We start from the raw sequence: 17,359 nt of genomic DNA on the forward strand, positions 1-17,359 counted from the left end.
CATCCAGGGCCTGCACAGGCGGATGAGATAAATGCAAGAAGACATCATTTTGAGGAGGGACTTGATGGACCTCACCCTGGCCGCGTCCGCAACCAGCATCCGCTGCACCTTGCCCAAGATGGCCCTCGTCCTTTCCTCCGACGGAGAGGCCAGAAGCGACACTGTTGCGAGCTTCGCTCCCAGAAACAGTGCGTCTTGCACGGGCACCAGGTGGGACTTGGCGTAGTTTATGGAGAATCCCAGGTCTGTGAGTAGTTGGACGGTCCTTGCCATGTGCTCCACGGCGAGCTCCTTCGTCTTTGCTCGGATGAGCCAGTCGTCCAGGTAGGGGTAGACGTGGATCCCCTCTCGGCGCAGCTGCGCCGCCACCGGTGCGAGGCACTTGGTGAACACCCTGGGTGCTGACCTCAATCCGAAGGGAAGGGCTCTGAACTGGTAGTGACGCCCTTGGACCACGAACCTGAGAAACTTTCGGTGTCCCTTTAGGATGGGAATAGGATCCCTTTAGGATGGGCACCTGCCAAGTACAATCTAAGTACTGTTGGCTGTGGACTCGGACTGGTCTGCTCTGTTCCTTGGATTTTCTTCGCAGCGCCGCCTTTGTCCTGCGCTGCACCGCGCCTTCGCCCCTGGACGCCGTGTGTACGGCTTGGAGCTTCTGAACGCCTGGAGGACGTCCCACTGTGTAACACACAGTTTGCCTGGCCCTCGTTTGTGGAAAGGAGGTGACTGTCTCATATGACTTGATTTGTTCCTGCCCATTGAATTGTCTACTTTCACCTGATTTGTTCCCTGGGAAAGGGCCTTGCCTCGTCACATTATCTCCTGCTGCCCTATTGATCCAACTGTGCTTTTCTCTTTGCGTTGCCTTGGAGGTGTGGCTAACGCTCTCCCTCTGTGTTCCTCCTCCTTAGGGTTTCCTCCCAGAGGAGGCCCCGCCCCTTTGTGTTGGGTGACGCCCAGGAAGCCTCATTAAAATACAGCCTCCTCGCGCACCCGCGCCGCGCACCTGCCAAGTACAATCTAAGTACTGTTGGCTGTTCGCGGGGAGTGCGGAGGCGGCTCTCAGGCTTCCTGTAGTGTCCTGTATGATCTAGTGGCACGAGTGCTTTGACATCCTATTTTCACAGCTAAGTCCAATTTATTTGATACTTTTGTTGCAAACTTGAGTACTGTGGCCCAACAGCTGAAGTATTGGGGGGACTCACTGTTTGGGGAGGTTCTCTGTGAGGGGCGCCCCCCACATGGTGCCCATGATTTAAACAAAAGTGCAACTACTTTGACAGTATTCTAATATGTTATTTCTATGTGCTTAGAGGCCATACTTATCTTCCGGCAACTCTCCTAGAGAATTTATAGAGGACACTTCTTGAAGTGTGGGTTTGCGCCAGTATAGTACTTGGCGCATTGTTGCTTGACATTACCCTTCGCCTTGGACAAAAAGGGGTGGGCTTTTCGGTTTGGTTTTGGGGTGTGTACAGCTCCTGAGTATGAGCCCGATCTTAAGAAGTGGTTGTAAAACCGGCTCTCCTCCGCAAGACCCCGCCCCTGTGTCCATCACTAACACTCTACCCACCTCTCTTCCTTTGTCTTCGGCAGCCCCTGCTCCTTCTCTACCCATGTCTAGCCTTCTGATAGAGAGAGGGGTGGGGCTGGGTCAGGTGGGATATAATGAGACTGCCACATTGGCTGTACCAACATTGGCCATCTTTCCATCTTCGAATGGTCCGCTGCCAGCCTTGGCTGTGTCAACTTTTTCAGTCCAAGACGCCAACGACTATGTTGGTGATGAGGGCGATGGGACTACCCATGGTCCTGATTCAGATTGTTCTTCTATACAAGGCCTTCGAGGCCTTCCTTGTCTCACTGACACGTCTATTTTGGCACCTACCATTGTCAGCGAATTAAGTAAAAGAGTGCGGCTCTCTTTAGGCCCTTCGTCTCCTGCATCGTCTGCTTTCCCATTTCGTGAACAAGTGCACTTCCACATCCCCCCAGAAACTAACAGCGAAAAAGATGGCGGCCATACGACGGTTCCGTCGACCTTCCATCATAGGGTCTTGGAAGGGGGATCCGCTGCTCTCTTTGACAACATGCAGTTTGGCGACGAGATGTCGGTAGGGCCTTCTCCTGTAGGAGGTGTGGCCCCCTTTTCCCTGGCGAATGCAGAGGCAGACCTTGCAGCTCCAAAGGGAGAAGTTAGATCGGCCTCTACCCCAGAGGAATACTGCTCACATTCTCAGCTCAATGAACCCTTCAATTTTCCCGTAATTTCACGCATTCTCAATCTGCTGGATAAGGGGCATGAGCTGACACATTGCTCCTTAAGGGAGATGCAATCTTCATTATCTCTTATGAAAGATAAGATGGCCAGACTGGAAGGCTTTATCCTAGCCGAAGAACACTCTAGATCCTTCTATCTGGCCCACTTTGAAAAATTGTTGGAGAATGTCCCATATAGAGCACCTCAGCTCCCTATTTCTACTTTGACTCATACTCAAGGCTCCCAGACTGAGCCAGGAATGTGTTCTATAGTTTTTCCACAGACTCCCTATCCTCAGGTAGTGAAAGGGGTTAACCCGTTGATGATGGCGCATGCAAACCCGGAGGCCATAGACTTGGTGGAGGTTCTCAAACTCCAGCACGAACGTCTATTACAGGTGAAACAGCTTCTTTATAAGGTACCTGTAACCCAACAGCATTTGGACCTAGCAGACTCCTCAAGAGAGGGATCCAATGTTACTCAAAGTCTTGCTGTTCCTTTGGATAGTCCCTCCGCCCTGACTGACATTATCGAGGCCCCGCCCAGTCCTGTATCGACGGCAGTCGACTTATGCTCAGACTTGGAGGAAGGACCTGTGGTGCATGAAGGAAGACATTTTATCTCACGTAAAGCAAGAAAGTCCTTCCTAAGAGCCCAAAAACGTCTAAACCTTACCAAGGCTGGTCAAAAGAAAGCTAAGTCTAATATACCACCTCCGGCCTGTGCCCAAACGATATTCGAATCTAAAGCAAACTTGGGTACGGGGACCAGCCACGATGAGCTTGGCCTAACCCTCTGTGACCTTGATGAGGAAAGTAGGAAACATCTACAGGTTGCAGATTTGAAAAATGGGAATATACAGATCGCCCCTTGTGGCCCTCAAGGAACTTCCACGGTCAAGCTCCAATCACAGATACATTCCTTCTTTCCCCACATCCAACCTAGAAAGGCGAGCACGACGATGCTAGCTGAGGCTATAGTGACACCTGCTATGAGTCCAACCAGTGCTCCCTCACAGTCATTAAGGTCTTCGGCTGGTAAGGATGTAGTTCCCATTCCCTTAGCTCCCTTTGGTGCCGTAAGTGAAGATCGTGGTTGTCCTCCTCTTCCCTTAGAAGTATCTGGGGTTTCGGCGTCTCTGGGACGGCCTCCTAATGTGGAGGTTACGCACCTCACGCTTCCAGCGGTAGGCAAACCTATTTCTGACGTCTTGTCCTTCTCGCACACACCAAAGGACATGAAACTAATCCTTGGTTGGGCGAGTAATCCAGAGACAAATGGCCCTGCTCGTATAAACAGGTCATTTTTGATGAACTCATTCTTTCAAATTCCAGCTCTTAGGAACCGTTCATCTAAGGACCTAGAGTGGGTCAAATTGGCAACCCACAACAACCATAGAGCCCTGTGCAGAGTCCAATCGCAGATTATAACTAAAATGCTGTTGGACTTTGCTGAGGACTTTTATTCCATTGGTCTTACCCCATGCCTATTTCCGGATATGGACAGTGCATGGGCTTATCTTGACTGGGCACCTCCCACTTTGCCAGTAAGTTCAGTGGGGCTGGGTATAGACTCATCTGACTCTCAGGTTACCCAACTAGCACTCCAATTAGCATCGCTAACCCAAGCACTGAGTGGGCTAGCTTGGCTGGAACCCCTGATAAAAACAGCTGCAGCCATCAAAGGGCCCACTCCAGGCTCATAATTGGCCAGTCTGACTATTGCATCCTGGAATTGTTGTGGCTTGGGCAATCTGGTTGGATGGTATAAGCGGGTTGCTCCTGACCAGAAACCCGACATTCTATTTCTGCAGGAAACGATGAGCCTAACCGAGATTACTCTCGATGGGTACTCCAGTTTTTCTGTCCCAGCCAGCCGCACACTTGCAGGCCGTCCTTCCGGAGGTATCGCTGTTCTTATTAAAAATGGCCTAAAAGCAGTGGGTTCCATTCTGGATACCTCGAAATCATGCATTTTAGTGGAGCTGTCGTTTGAATCGCCAAGGTTGTGCCCCTGCTTCTAATGTCGTTGTATTGGAATCCCAAGTCTGCTTCTCTTCCTTTTCTTGTGGATGATCTTAACAGGTTGTTGGGTCATGCTTCAGTCTCCTGTCCCAACCATGAAATTGTGATTGGAGGCGATTTAAATTCATACCTCCAGTTTTCTAACACATTAGGATTTTCTACTTCCTTTTACGCCCAACAAGCTGTTCACAGAGGGTACCAATTGCTAAGTTTCTTTGAAAAATGGGGTATCTACCCAATTCATTTTGCACCTCATTCTCTACACATCTCATGGTCACGGGGCAATGCTTCATCCCTCATTGATTATGTCCTTGCATCTAAAGTGTGTTCTGGGCTGCTTGAACCAATTTTAATCTTAGACCTGGGCCTGAGCGACCACCACATGCTGTGCTCAGTTCTCCATATGGGGTGTGATGTCTAGATGCCTTCTCCTCCTGTCTCTTTAGCGGCTCCTGACAGAACCACCATCTCTGTCAACTGGAATCCTGCCGTGTGTAGGAAATTGGTGTTCTTGGTGAATAGAGATCTCATATTAACCCATGACGACATTATGTCGCTGGGGAGTATTGAAAAAATCAACGAAAGAAACATCAATATGATTCAGTCACACCTACTATCTTTAGTGAAGGACGCTTTGGGTAAAGGTAGCCCCTTGGATGCCCATCCAAATTTGAATCAGATAGCAATTCTAAAAAAGCAAAAAAATCGGGAACTGGCTATCATAAGAAAAAAGGCCCTTAGCCCTGTTATCTATCATCGTGAAAAAAACTACATTATTGGGTGCTTCAAGCACCAAATAAAGTGTTTGCTCCAGGCTGCCTACACTCTCGCGAATCAACGTATGATTAGCCTACTCTGCAAAAAAAAACTCGAGAGATATAGGCCATTTTAAGAAACCCCTCAGGTAAGGTGGATACCCGATCTGTGGCGACCATCTCGGGACCCGAATGGGAGAAGTATTTTTCTCAAAAATATGCCTTGCCTACTATCCATGTCATAATGGAGAGTAGGAATATGCACTTGCCCATGCCGCGAGTCTGTCCCTGGGACTTAAGTCATCATATGGGCAATCTCCCAATTGAGGTTTTCCAAAGCAGCCGGCCCAGATTGGCTCCCCCCTTGCGTTCTAAAAGACGATCCTCACTTCTGGGCCAGTTACCTTCTTCCTTGCTACCAGCTGATCTACAAAACTGGCAATATTCCGGAATCATGGCTGACCGCCATAATTATTCCAATACATAAAAAGGGTGTATTAAATAACCCTTTAAACTTCAGGCCGATTGCCCTTATAGACACTGCTGCGAAAATTTTTGCACGTCTAATTCTATCAGAATTGGAAGGCTACATACATGAGTTAAAAATTCTCTCCAAAGCACAGGTTGGTTTCCGTAGAGCAATGGGCACTCAACTAAATGCCTCGATCCTAGCCCATCTCCTTCGGAATGCACATACCAAGTCCAATGGCACCACCTATATGGCAGCCTTGGACCTTTCAGCTGCATTTGATAATGTACTTCGTACTCGGCTTTGGCAAAAGATGCTGGCTTATGGCATACCACCTCCACTAGTTGCATTAATTGCAGCACTACACCAGAACACATCTTACCGGGTCCGCATCAATGCGTAAGGGCTATTGACTGATAACATACCCACGTACATTGGTGTTAAACAAGGCTGCAACTTGGCAGCGGTCCTGTTCAATCTTTATCTTGCCGATATTGACGAGATCTGGCAGGGTTCTAACTCTTTTCCGGCTATATTGGGTTCTATGCGGCTCCATTGGCTAGCCTTTGCCGATGACATCATAATATTCGATAGAGTGCCGTTTGGACTCCAAAACAAACTAAAACTGTTTGGCGAATATTGCAAGCTGAACAATATGACCATCAACTCACTTAAATCACATATATTGGTCTTTACTTCTAAAAAAAAACTTCCGAGATTCAACTTTACAATAAATGGTCAGCCGATTTTGAGAAAAGAGGAGATCAACTATTTGGGCTACCACTTATCGAATGGGACGTCCGCTCACAAGTGGCGTTCAGTGTTGACTGCAAAATTTAACCCACTTCTGGCCCAAATGAGAATCATTTTTACCAAATATTGTCGTTACTCCCTCTTGCCTCTTATACAATACTACACTATGAAAATAGAGCCCATCCTGCTTTATGCAGTAGATATTTGCCTTCTGAACTTGGGGCCCCTTCTAAATATCCTACAGGGTAAACTCTGGAAGAAGATTTTGGGGCTTCCTGGTTACCTACCCAACGCCATAATTACACATGAATTGGGTCTATATCCACTAGAAGACAAATTTATTTGGAGGACGGTATCTGCATTTTCTAAAATGATTTCTCCTCCCCCAAACTCACTTTACGAGGACTTTCAGGAACTGTTAGCCGGAACGTGTCCAACTTCGATCACCATTGTGAAAGACATGATACAAGCGACTTTAATTTCCTTGAATATGACGCAGGATGACTTAATAAATACCCCTGCCAAAGTTAAAAGGCGTTTTTTCAAAAATGCCTGGGCTCGCAATTGTGATCGGATTGGAAACTACTCTTCCTTCACCATATATGCCACCTTTAGACATGCAGTTGCACCTCGGCTGCCATATATCTTGTGTTTTCCAGACAAAGTGGCAAGAAGGTACTATATGCGCTTCCGCATGGACCTTATCCAGACGGGGGCTCGTATTAGGAATTGGGATGGTTATAGGGCCTTGGCAAAATGGGAGGGATGCAGATTTTGCCTAAATACATCTGAGCCTTAAACCCTGGAACATCTTTTCATGTACTGTAACTTCTTTCTCAGGCACAGACAACGTTGCCTGGTTGCATATCTCACTTCGCTCTCTCTGTTTGAATGTCATCTTGTATGGCTGAGATGTATGCAGGGAAACTCTAATTCCATCATACTAGCAACTGTGAGACTTGTTGCAATAATAGAGGAGCAATTGTTGTCACTCAATCGGACCTTCTGGAGTGGGTAAATTTTGGATGTCTGAGATTTAGTTTTCTTTATGACCAATGGTATTTGCCAACTGTTTGTGGGAATATTTAAGTTGGTGGAGGGCTTCGATGCCATACCATCATTGCCATGTTAGGTAGGTCAGGTTAGGTTTGATATTTGGTATCGTAGATCTCCACTTGTGATTCTTGTGATTTTTGTTGATGTATTAAGAAATGTTTTAATGTTTAATGTTTTTATTATCTTTTGGCTGTGCAAGTATTGATTATTATGCTGTTTTATGATATTTTTACATGATTTATATGTGCCATGTATTATTTGTCAAGGTGTAAATTAGTTTTTGCTACCAAAACAAATAAAAAAAAAAAAAAAATAAAATAAAAAAAAATATGGAAGTAGGCATCCTCCAAATCCAACGACGACAGGAAATCGCCCTCCTCCAGTTGACCCAGGACGTGTTGGAGGGTGACCATCCGGAACTTCTGTGCCTTGATGAATTTGTTCAGTCGTCGTAGGTCCAGGATGGGACGCCATCCTCCCGTCTTCTTCTTCACGAGGAAGTATCTTGAGTAAACTCCGGAGCCCCGAAGCCTCTTTGGGACGAGCTCGATGGCGCCCTTCTTGAGCATCGCCTTTACCTCCAAGAGAAGTTGAGGGACGTGATGTTCTTTCCTGGCCACAGGGGCGACGCGCGGGCACCTCTTTAGAAACTCGAGCGCGTGACCCTGAGCTAGGACGTACAGCACCCAACGGTCGGTGGAGATGGACTCCCACATGCTGACGAAGCTCGCCAGCCGGCCTCCCACCAGGGTGCTTCGGTGGGGGCCCGACCCCACGGCCAGTTCAGTCCTGCTTCGACGAGGCTTTGCCACCTTGTCCTCCTTGGCGACGACGGCGGGGTCCGCCTGACTTGCCTCGTCCCCTGTAAGCTTCCTGTGACGACGAACGGGCTGCTTGACGGTAGGTGGAAAATCCGCTGCTGGAACCTTTGGAGGCACCCTGTTTGCCTCCACCGCTCCGAAAGGGCGGCCGCCGTTGCTGGAGAACCCCAAGAGCCCGGGCCGTCTCTGTGTCCGCCTTGATGGCTTGAAGGGAATCGTCCACTGTTTTCCCAAACAGGTTGTTTCCGTCGAACGGCATGTCCAAGACTCTGGTCTACACGTCCTGACGGAAGTCAGTAGCCTTGAGCCATCCACGCCGCCTAAGGCACACGCCGTTGCCCAACTGGCGAAATCCAGTGTCAGCGATGTCCGTCGCAATCGTAATGGCGTGGTCCGACGCCACCTCTCCTTCCTGCAAGATCTCTAGGGCTTCCGCCCTCTTGTCGTCTGGTAGGAAGTCCAGCAGGGTGGCCAGTTTGTACCGCAACTCCCTGTCGTAGCGGGCTACGATAGCCAAGGCGTTGGCCGCCTTAATCGTCGTCGCTGCCGACGAGATGATTCTGCGTCCCATCGTGTCTAATTTCTTTCCCTCGCCGTCCGGCGGGGAGGTCGACGTAGCGGCCGCGCCCCCCCCCTCCCGCTTTCTTCCTGGCTGCCGCGGAGACGACCGAGTCCAGGGTCGGCTGTGCCCGAAGGCACAAGGGGGCCGCGTCCGGGACCCGGTACTTCTTCTCGTACCGATCCCTTCTAGCCGGCGTCGTGGATGGGTTCTTGAGGAGGGCGAGGCCCTCATCCCAAATATCGTCCAGTAGAGGTACAGCGAGGACCGTCTTCCTCTTGGCCTCGCGCCGTTGATAAAGGAAACCTTCCTTCTTCTCTTCCGGGCAGAGCTGGAAAAGCTTGGATGCCCTGGCGATCATGGAGTGAAACGATCCAATCTCGTCGGGCGGGGAAGCCCGGGCGGGAGGTGACGACGGGAGATCCTCGTCGTCTGTACCCGTCGCGGCCGTGTCAGTCCCCGTATCATCCCCACGTGACGGGGAGGAGGGCTGAACAGGGCGCGATGGCTGAAAAGGAGGTGGAGGATGAATCCTTCTCTTAGGGGGAGGGCTCCCAGAAGGGCCTGGCTCCGGGTCCCCCGTCGGGAGCGGTTCCTCCGTTGGTGGTAACGGCAGTCTCGTCCTTATCTCCGAGCATAAGGACTGCATAGCCAACAAAATGGCCGCCGAGTTGTCTTGCGGCACTGGTTGAGGGGAGTTCGACGGACGGTCAGGAGCCCCGTCGGCACCCTCGACGTTCTCGTCGTCTCCTACGTCGGGGTCCCTCCCGACGGGCTGGTCTTCTTCCATGCCAACACCGTGGCTTAAGACTTCGATCAGCTCTTCCTCAGAGGTTGAGGCCGAATCCACGACGACCTCCTGCCCCCCCTTTTTCTTCTCCGTCGGAGGTTTCACGGGGGTCCTGTCGATGGGCATGAAAGAGGACTCCCTCCGCGGTGGCAGGGAGACTCTGGGCCCCGAGGTCGCCACCACTGGTGTAGCCTCCACAGGCTGAGCCAGGGCCGCCGCGACTGTCTCGATAGAGGCCTTGGCCGGATGGATTAAGGCTTTCACCACCTTAGGTGCACTCACCGCCTTCTCCTTGGGGGGAGGGTCACCGCCTCGCTCCCCCTCCGATGGGGCCTTCGAGCTCGACCGGGGTCTCTCCAGGAGCTTCGCCGGGTGCTCGGCCTTCCTCTTACCTGAGCCAGAGCGTTGGCTCGTGGTTGATGGCGCCGGGGAGGATGCGTCCTGCCTGGCGCCCGTAGAGCCCGACCTTTCGGCGCTCCCGGTGCCAGCGGACTCGCGGTGCTTGGCCTTCTGTTGGACCCCCGTCGCCGGGGCGCTCTCAAAGGTCTTAAAAGACCGCTCGGACTTCTTCTTCTTCTCGCCTGACGGGCTCTTCCCTTCCAGCCAGTTGGCGAGACGTTGATGGCGGTCCTTCATGGTCCGTTCCGACATATTGCCGCAAAACGCACAGTCCTTCTCCACGTGCGTCTTGTCCTCATGTAGGCAGTAAAGACAAAAGGAGTGTTCGTCCTCCTTAAAGACATTCTGAAGCTGGCATCCAGGGCAGATCCTGAACAGCTTTCCGGGCGTCGAGCTTCCCTTCTCCTGGGCCATGTCCGAGATGGGCCTGAGAAACTTCTGGAGTCCTCCAAAAGCGTGGCTCGACGAAATCTTCACCCTTGAGGGGCGTAGACGAATCCGACACGGGTCCCCGTTGATCGGATGAAGAAACGGTGGAGCTTGAGGCTCTTTTGACCGAAAAAGAGAATTTTTTTGAGAAAAAAACGTGAAAAAATAGCACTAACGCTCGAGAGCAATAGCACGAGGATCCCAACACTTGAACGTGCGGTAAAAATCTGAAGATGGCTGCCAGAGGCGGGGCTTAGGTAGAGGGCAGTCATTGGCTGTGGTCAGTATGACGCAGAGATCAGTGATTGGTTACTACTACGAAAGACAGATCAGAAACGAAACTGATACTGATTTTTTTCTTTACCGAGGATTCCCAGCCTGACGACGGGGAATATTCATGAGCATGTGAATCCATGCCAGACCCCATGCTGGAGAAGGTCATCCTATAATCTCCCCATGGTATTAACATTCCACCTAATCCTATTCCCACACAAGTTCACAATAAGGTTGGTGGAGCCTTCCAGAGGAACCTCTGAATATTGCTTTGAATTCAGCAATTATCCAATGGTCACTGGTTGTGGCTGTGCCCACCCTAAAGCCCTGGCCCGGGAATAAATCTAGGTGTCGACATACATGTAGGCCAGGACAGCTCTGTGTAACCTCTGGCCTAGGTGGGGCACATATTTTCATTCCCTTTAAAACTGCCATTAACTCTAAATAGCCTAAGGGAGCCGAGGGCTATAGCCCACTGTTCCCCATTTCTAATTTAAGCAGAAGATCCATAAGAGAAGACCAGTGTACCAAACTCATCATCCAGGACTGCTGAGAGGGGACTAGAGAAATTAAAGGCTCCAGCTACAAGTCAGCCCCCCCCCCACCCATCCCCATGTCACCAGTTTGCTATATATTCACAGAGTATCTCCAGAAATGTAATGAATGGCACCACCCCCTCGTTCCAATATATGTTGACCACCAAAACTGGAACATTATCAGAGTCTATTTGTAACTCCACGACTGAAGACAAAGCCCCAGTCTGCATTTCTTGGCTACTATGCCAGGTTACATACAATTCTGATTTGACACCCGTCAGTAGCCCTTTGTATTCGTTATTGCTAGTTAATCGTCAATTGTAAAGCCATCCAAGATGGGGGGGATGGGGGATAAAGGAGCCAAGTCTCTTGTAACAGGATTATGTTGAAACATTTTAAATCATCCACCACTCTTAAATTCGTTAAAAGCCTTGTGACCACTAGGTCACAAGGTCCATGAGGCCATCCTCATGTGGCTCTGCAGGCTCAGAGTGATGCAACAGAAAGTGTACTGCGTTGCTTACTATTTCTAGGGTGCTTGTCTAAAAAAAAAAAAAACACAAGATACAAAAAAGAAGAAAGGAGGTAGCAGTTGTCTGTGTGTGTTGCTAAGGTCCCAGATCTCATTTTGACAAAGCCATTTACATGTATGCGATTTCAAAGACTAGAACAAGAGCAATCAAGTCAGTGTAATGGATCAGCGACTAGGAGGTACCTTAGAAGTGGACTTTTATACCCCCTACCTCCTCCCCAAACGGCCACAAACAAGTGCCATGCCCCTAGTGAGATATGGATGTCACTTACTAGGAAAAGTGTTAAGGACATCATCAAAATAAGTAAAATGTTCAGGTGACTTTTTAACATCAGCAAAAACCGATTTACTACCATACATGAGGGGACAATAGATTGACAGCACATACGACTGGCTTCCTTGAGCAATGTTTCGTCAGGAGCCTGCAGGCATACTCATTAGATTAGGTGACTGCAGTCTACTTGATCAAAAATTAATGGATGAAATGTATTCAGAAGAAGACTGGTCAATAACAAAATCCTATATTTTGAGGGCTGGCAACTGTCAGACCTGTTCAGTCAGCTCATTTCTGATCATATTGTCCACAGATTCTATATCTACAGCTTTAATTATTTCTTTCTCAGTAGTCGACACAAGCTCAACGATTTATCAAATTTTAACAGCAAAATTACACAAGTTAACAGTTGGAAATATGACAAGGCCACACAAAAGACTGGCAGAGAATTGATTGGCTAACCTTACCGTTAAGACTGGCACTGGTAGATACAGCATTGCTCTGCCTCTGGTTATCATATGCTGGCCCAATGTTGCCAAGGTCCTAAAAGACAGAAACAATTGTTAACTTTAATTTCAATAAAATGCTGAGCAGTTTCACAATATTTCCAACAAGGTAGAATCCTACACCCAGTAGTGATGTGCATTTGATTTTAAGAGCGGACAGATTTGGCTATTTTGGTGGGCAAAATGTACTTTGAGGACAAATAAATTTTCAACAAAACAGGACTTTTTAGGGTAGGACTTGCCTTTAAAGGATATGGTGCGGCACCATTCATCAAGGTGTAGTCCATTGTCAACACTGGGTCCAAATTCGTGACTTGATAAGATGGAGCCGTCCAGCACGTATGAGTCAGGAGCCACACGTAAAATAATAACTCTTTACTCGGTTACAGGTTAAACGAAATAGGTTCAAGTTCAATGGGTACACAAGGAAGACCGATACATAAGGGGACATCCACTGGCACCCACTCTCCAGTCTCACTCCAACTGACTCATAGAACACACTGCACACAACATTCTGTCAGCGCTCAGTATCCAGGCACTCATAACATTCAAAGCTACACGGCAACAGAAGGGAAAGCACTTACAAGTCACAACACATCTCCCTCCTTTAAAGAAACTAGGCAAACCCTCAGAGAAGACATAAGAAACAATCAGACCCCAAACATGTATGCCCCTAACCCTACAACAGGAGCACTTCTGGCACTACTGGAGGGACACAAACACACAGACCCACACACAACTCCATTCCCAAACCTCGAGGAGAAAAACTCCCACCACAGCAAAACCATCAACGTCCTCATCAAAGTGGGACAAACTGCACCAACAAATGCCCCCTCCTCTTTTCTACTGAGTATAAGAAGGGCACCAACCCTCATCTGCAGTAGAGCACCCACATGTGACTGTGTCAAAATGGATCTGATCTTTATTTTGCCTTTTCTTGTTTGTGAGGTCTTTCTTGGGTTTTACTTTGCGCGCCAAACCAGGTTTAAGCCCTTTGTTAGTTTTGCCTTTGGAGGGCTTCAGTACTGACTAGCTCCAGTGTGTCTGGCAGGGCAGGAAGTGAGGAAGGGAGGTGCCCAAAACTCCCCTGTCCTTAGTCTCCAGGGAAACTTGAATGCACCCAGTCCCGATTGGCTGGCTGTCCTTTTAGGACAGCCACCCTGCTGTGAGAGTGACAGCTAGACTGTGCATGAATGGAAGAAACCTGCTTAAAAGGCGAGGCTTCTTGGACTCAGGACAGAGTCGACCACTGGGAAAAACAACCAGACGAAGAAACCGTGAACAAAGCTTGCTGCAGCCTCCTGGATCATTAAACTGCCGGTGAAGCCCTGCTCGTGTGCTGAAACTCCTTTTTCTACTCGAAGAGAGAAGCTTCCCTTGCGTTAGTGGGAAGTCGGACCAACTAACCCAGAGACAAACTTTGCTGGAAGACCTTCCCCAACTGGCTGTACTTCTTTGCTGCTGCAGGAACCGAGTGCCAGGGGTCGAGAAATCCATAATAGAGTGCAACGTCTGTAAGCCGGCCAACGGCTCCAGGAAGCTCCAGAGGATCCTCCATAAGCAGGACGACCCAAGCTCAAGTCACCTCACTAGCACCAGAGTGCAGGACTCGGCCAAGACCGGTGTCCAAGATCCGCAGTGGTGCTATTTGCAGAGCGATGAAACCACGAAGTGCTGGTGATCCGAAAAGAGCCGTAGCTGCAGCCGACCATCGAATTGCTGCTGCAGGAGTCCCTAGACGTCCTCCCTCTTGTCCCCACGACTGAGGCTCAGGAACACAGGATCTGCATCACTGCAACCAGACAGGAGCCAGCTGGACACTCTTGTTCCTTTTAACCAAAGGTAAAGTTCTGACTTTGGTGTGCTTACCTCATGGTCTGTATGTTGCTCTTCTCAGTTGAGACTTGCAGTAGCTGCTTTTGTAGAGTTGATCTCAGCTCTAACTTTTACAAGTGTAACAGCTTGTGACCCTACAGTGATTTTTCTACAAAAAACGAACTTTGTGCAAGACTTGTTATCTAAGAAGTGCCTCAGCTCTATAGACTTTGCTCCAATTGCCTTTGGCTGTCCTGGGTCTCTGCAGACTCTTCTATTCCTTTGACGCGTACTGTCCCTCATAGGTGATACATTAGTTTTAACTAATATTGCTGGGAAAGGTTTTTTTATCTAGACTTCATTGGAAGATTTAAAGTGCTCACATGCTTTGAGAACCTGTTTAACCTTTTTCCTTCCTTTCTACCAACCTCAGAATCTACCTAATTATATATAAATGCCAATACTGTCCTAGTAAGTGAAGTCACTTCAGGGTGTAGGAAGTGTGTATGAAGCATCTCCAAATAGTATCTGCTTGCTTTGTATGGATTCTAGAAAGTATTTTGAAGTGTGTTTAATTGTTGCATACATCGCCCTTTTGAAAGAATGCTTAGTTAAAACTGACCGTTAAATAATTGTCTTACTAGAAAATCCTTGAGTATAAGTGTTTTTTGGACACTTGTATTGGTGGATTTTAGTGCTACAGCTCTACAGCTCACATTGACCCCCTCAATCACACTACCAACTTGTGTAGTACAGACCTATACCAATAGGTGGGTTACTTAATATCAAGAGAATAAGGCTGGTGTAGTCTCCCACAGGGTTACTACATCAATTCTTGCCTAAAAGGGGTGGCAGCAACGTACAGTTCATGCAAAAGCACAGAATGGAAATCCACAGTATTACGCATCCTAATATGGGTATGAAACAAATTTACATTGAAAGTACTAGATGTACATCTAGAGCAATACAAACAGTGACATGGCCCCAATGGGACAGCAAACAATTGACACAACTTAACAATTCCTAGACAGTAAGAGGTTTCATTATTTTAAAACTGTTCTAAAGTTGTAAACACAAATCAATGTGACAGACAAGTAAGTGGTAGTGTGGTAGTGTGGTAAACTGGCCAGCCATAGGAGGAGTACAATTGTCAGTTTAACTCAATATTTTCTAACAGTCCAGGATCCCATCAAAATAATTTCTACGGCAGACACTTCGCCAAAGCTCATTTTGTCTTGGTTATTGGCAACTGTATGAATTAAACCAAATGTTTCAAGGCATTTAGTGTATGTTTATATGCAATACAGTAAACTTTGCCAGGATAGTGAAATACCTATCAGGATATTTAGGTCTCAGTGTCGGGATGATTGGGTTTTGAAACCTGAGAAGAAAGAAGGGGCAAGTCCCTTAACAAAACACCATAGTTTCCCCTCTTTCTCTAAATGGCTCTGCCAAAGCAATAGCCAGTTTTGAAGTTCCAGTAAATAAATCAACGCGTGTAAGGGTTGAAACTCAAAATTCCAAAGTATTGTTCAATATCAGCAAAAGATGAAACGTAAAATCAAAACTACATATCTCAGTGGGGCAGTGGGGCAGCAGCATAAATATAACAGCGGGGGGATTCCTGGCTCCAAACTAATTGTGCACATTGGTGTGCAATCCAGGACTCCCAGGAGAACAAGTTACTTTCTTACCTGGTAACGTTCTTTCGAGGGGATGTTCCGCCGACTATTCCACATCTATGACAGTAATCACCATAGCTGTGCTGCTTTGGAAAAAATGTCTGCGTCAATGACATCGATGCCCCCCTTCGAGGACCTCCTCCGACGGCTGAAGTCACCGGATGTTATATATAGGACGCACGACGCCTCTAGCCTCAGTTGTAGTTTTTTCCCAGAACGTGTGGTATCAATCTTCTGCCAGTAGGACTACAGAAAGCCTTGCGGAAACGTAAGCTGCAATCGCATAAGAAATTGTGTAGAGGGGAGGGAGCGATGTGGAATACGTCGGAGGAACATCCCATCGGAAGAACGTTACCAGGTAAGAAAGTAACTTGTTCTTCGAAGGGATTGTGTCCTCCAAGCCATTCCACATCTATGACAGACTCCCAAAGCAGTACCAACGTATGGAGGTGGGAAAAGAATTTAGAATTTTAGAATGCCCAATCAAATTGCAGAATAGAGGACCGCCTTACCAAAGGCTAAATCTTGCCCATGGATAGAATCCAGCGAGTAGTGTCTTACAAAAGTATGGACAGAGGCGCATGTGGCTGCTTCACAGATATTACGAATGGGAACACTCCTCTGCAGAGCAGTGGAGGCAGTCACACCCCTAGTAGAATGGTCCTGTAAGCCTACCGGAGGGTCCTTACCCGCCAGACAGTAGCATTCAGAGATTGTCAAGATGATCCAACGGTACAAGGTCTGCTTAGAAACTGCTTGACCTAAATGCCTTCCAGCGTATCCAACAAAGAGCCGATCGTCCACTCTGACCCGGGACATCCGTGAGATGTAGAAACTTAAAGCTCTCCTAGGATCCAACCTATGGAGCCTCTCCTCTTCCTTACCAGGATGCGGAGGAGGATAAAACGCTGGAAGAATTACCTTCTAGCTCAAATGAAATTCCGACGCAACCTTCGGAAGAAAAGAAGGTCAGCTGGTCAGATAGCACAGCGAGTAGAGCGCTCGCTTTGACATCCGTGCAGAGCCTGCTGACGCAGGTTCGAAACCCGGCAGGGCCAAACTCAGCCTATCATCCTTCCGAGGTAAATAAATGAGCACCACACACTGTGGGAAATAAGCAGCGCTCAGATACCTGAGGGTTCGTAGCGCTATATAAATGCCCAAACAAAACAAACAAAAGAGGACGAACCCTAAGGACAACCCTGTCCTTATGGAACACCTTGAAAGGTGGCTTGGCAGAAAGTGCCTGTAGCTCACTCACTCTGCGAGAGGAAGTAACCACAACAAAAAATACAGTCTTAAAGGACAACAGTCTCAATGGAAAGAAAAGAATGTAAGGGCTCAAACAGAGCTCCCATTAGGAACTCTAGAACTAAGTTCAAATCCCATCCCGGCACCTGGAAAGGCGACGATGGATACACAT

General features: G+C 48.2%; 1 protein-coding gene across 2 annotated transcripts in view; it reads right to left on the reverse strand.

The window, feature by feature from the left end:
• ASH2L (ASH2 like, histone lysine methyltransferase complex subunit) overlaps positions 1–17,359 on the reverse strand; it is a 1,246,012-nt gene that overhangs the window by 717,314 nt on the left and 511,339 nt on the right. For both annotated transcript variants that reach the window (XM_069617945.1, XM_069617946.1), the window contains exon 8: positions 12,401–12,476. In XM_069617945.1, the coding sequence (XP_069474046.1) occupies positions 12,401–12,476 (76 nt within the window). The remainder of the gene's footprint in view (positions 1–12,400; positions 12,477–17,359) is intronic.

Source organism: Ambystoma mexicanum, chromosome 10, assembly GCF_040938575.1.
Source record: "Ambystoma mexicanum isolate Mex_15411 chromosome 10, UKY_AmexF1_1, whole genome shotgun sequence".
Classification (NCBI taxonomy): domain Eukaryota; kingdom Metazoa; phylum Chordata; class Amphibia; order Caudata; family Ambystomatidae; genus Ambystoma; species Ambystoma mexicanum.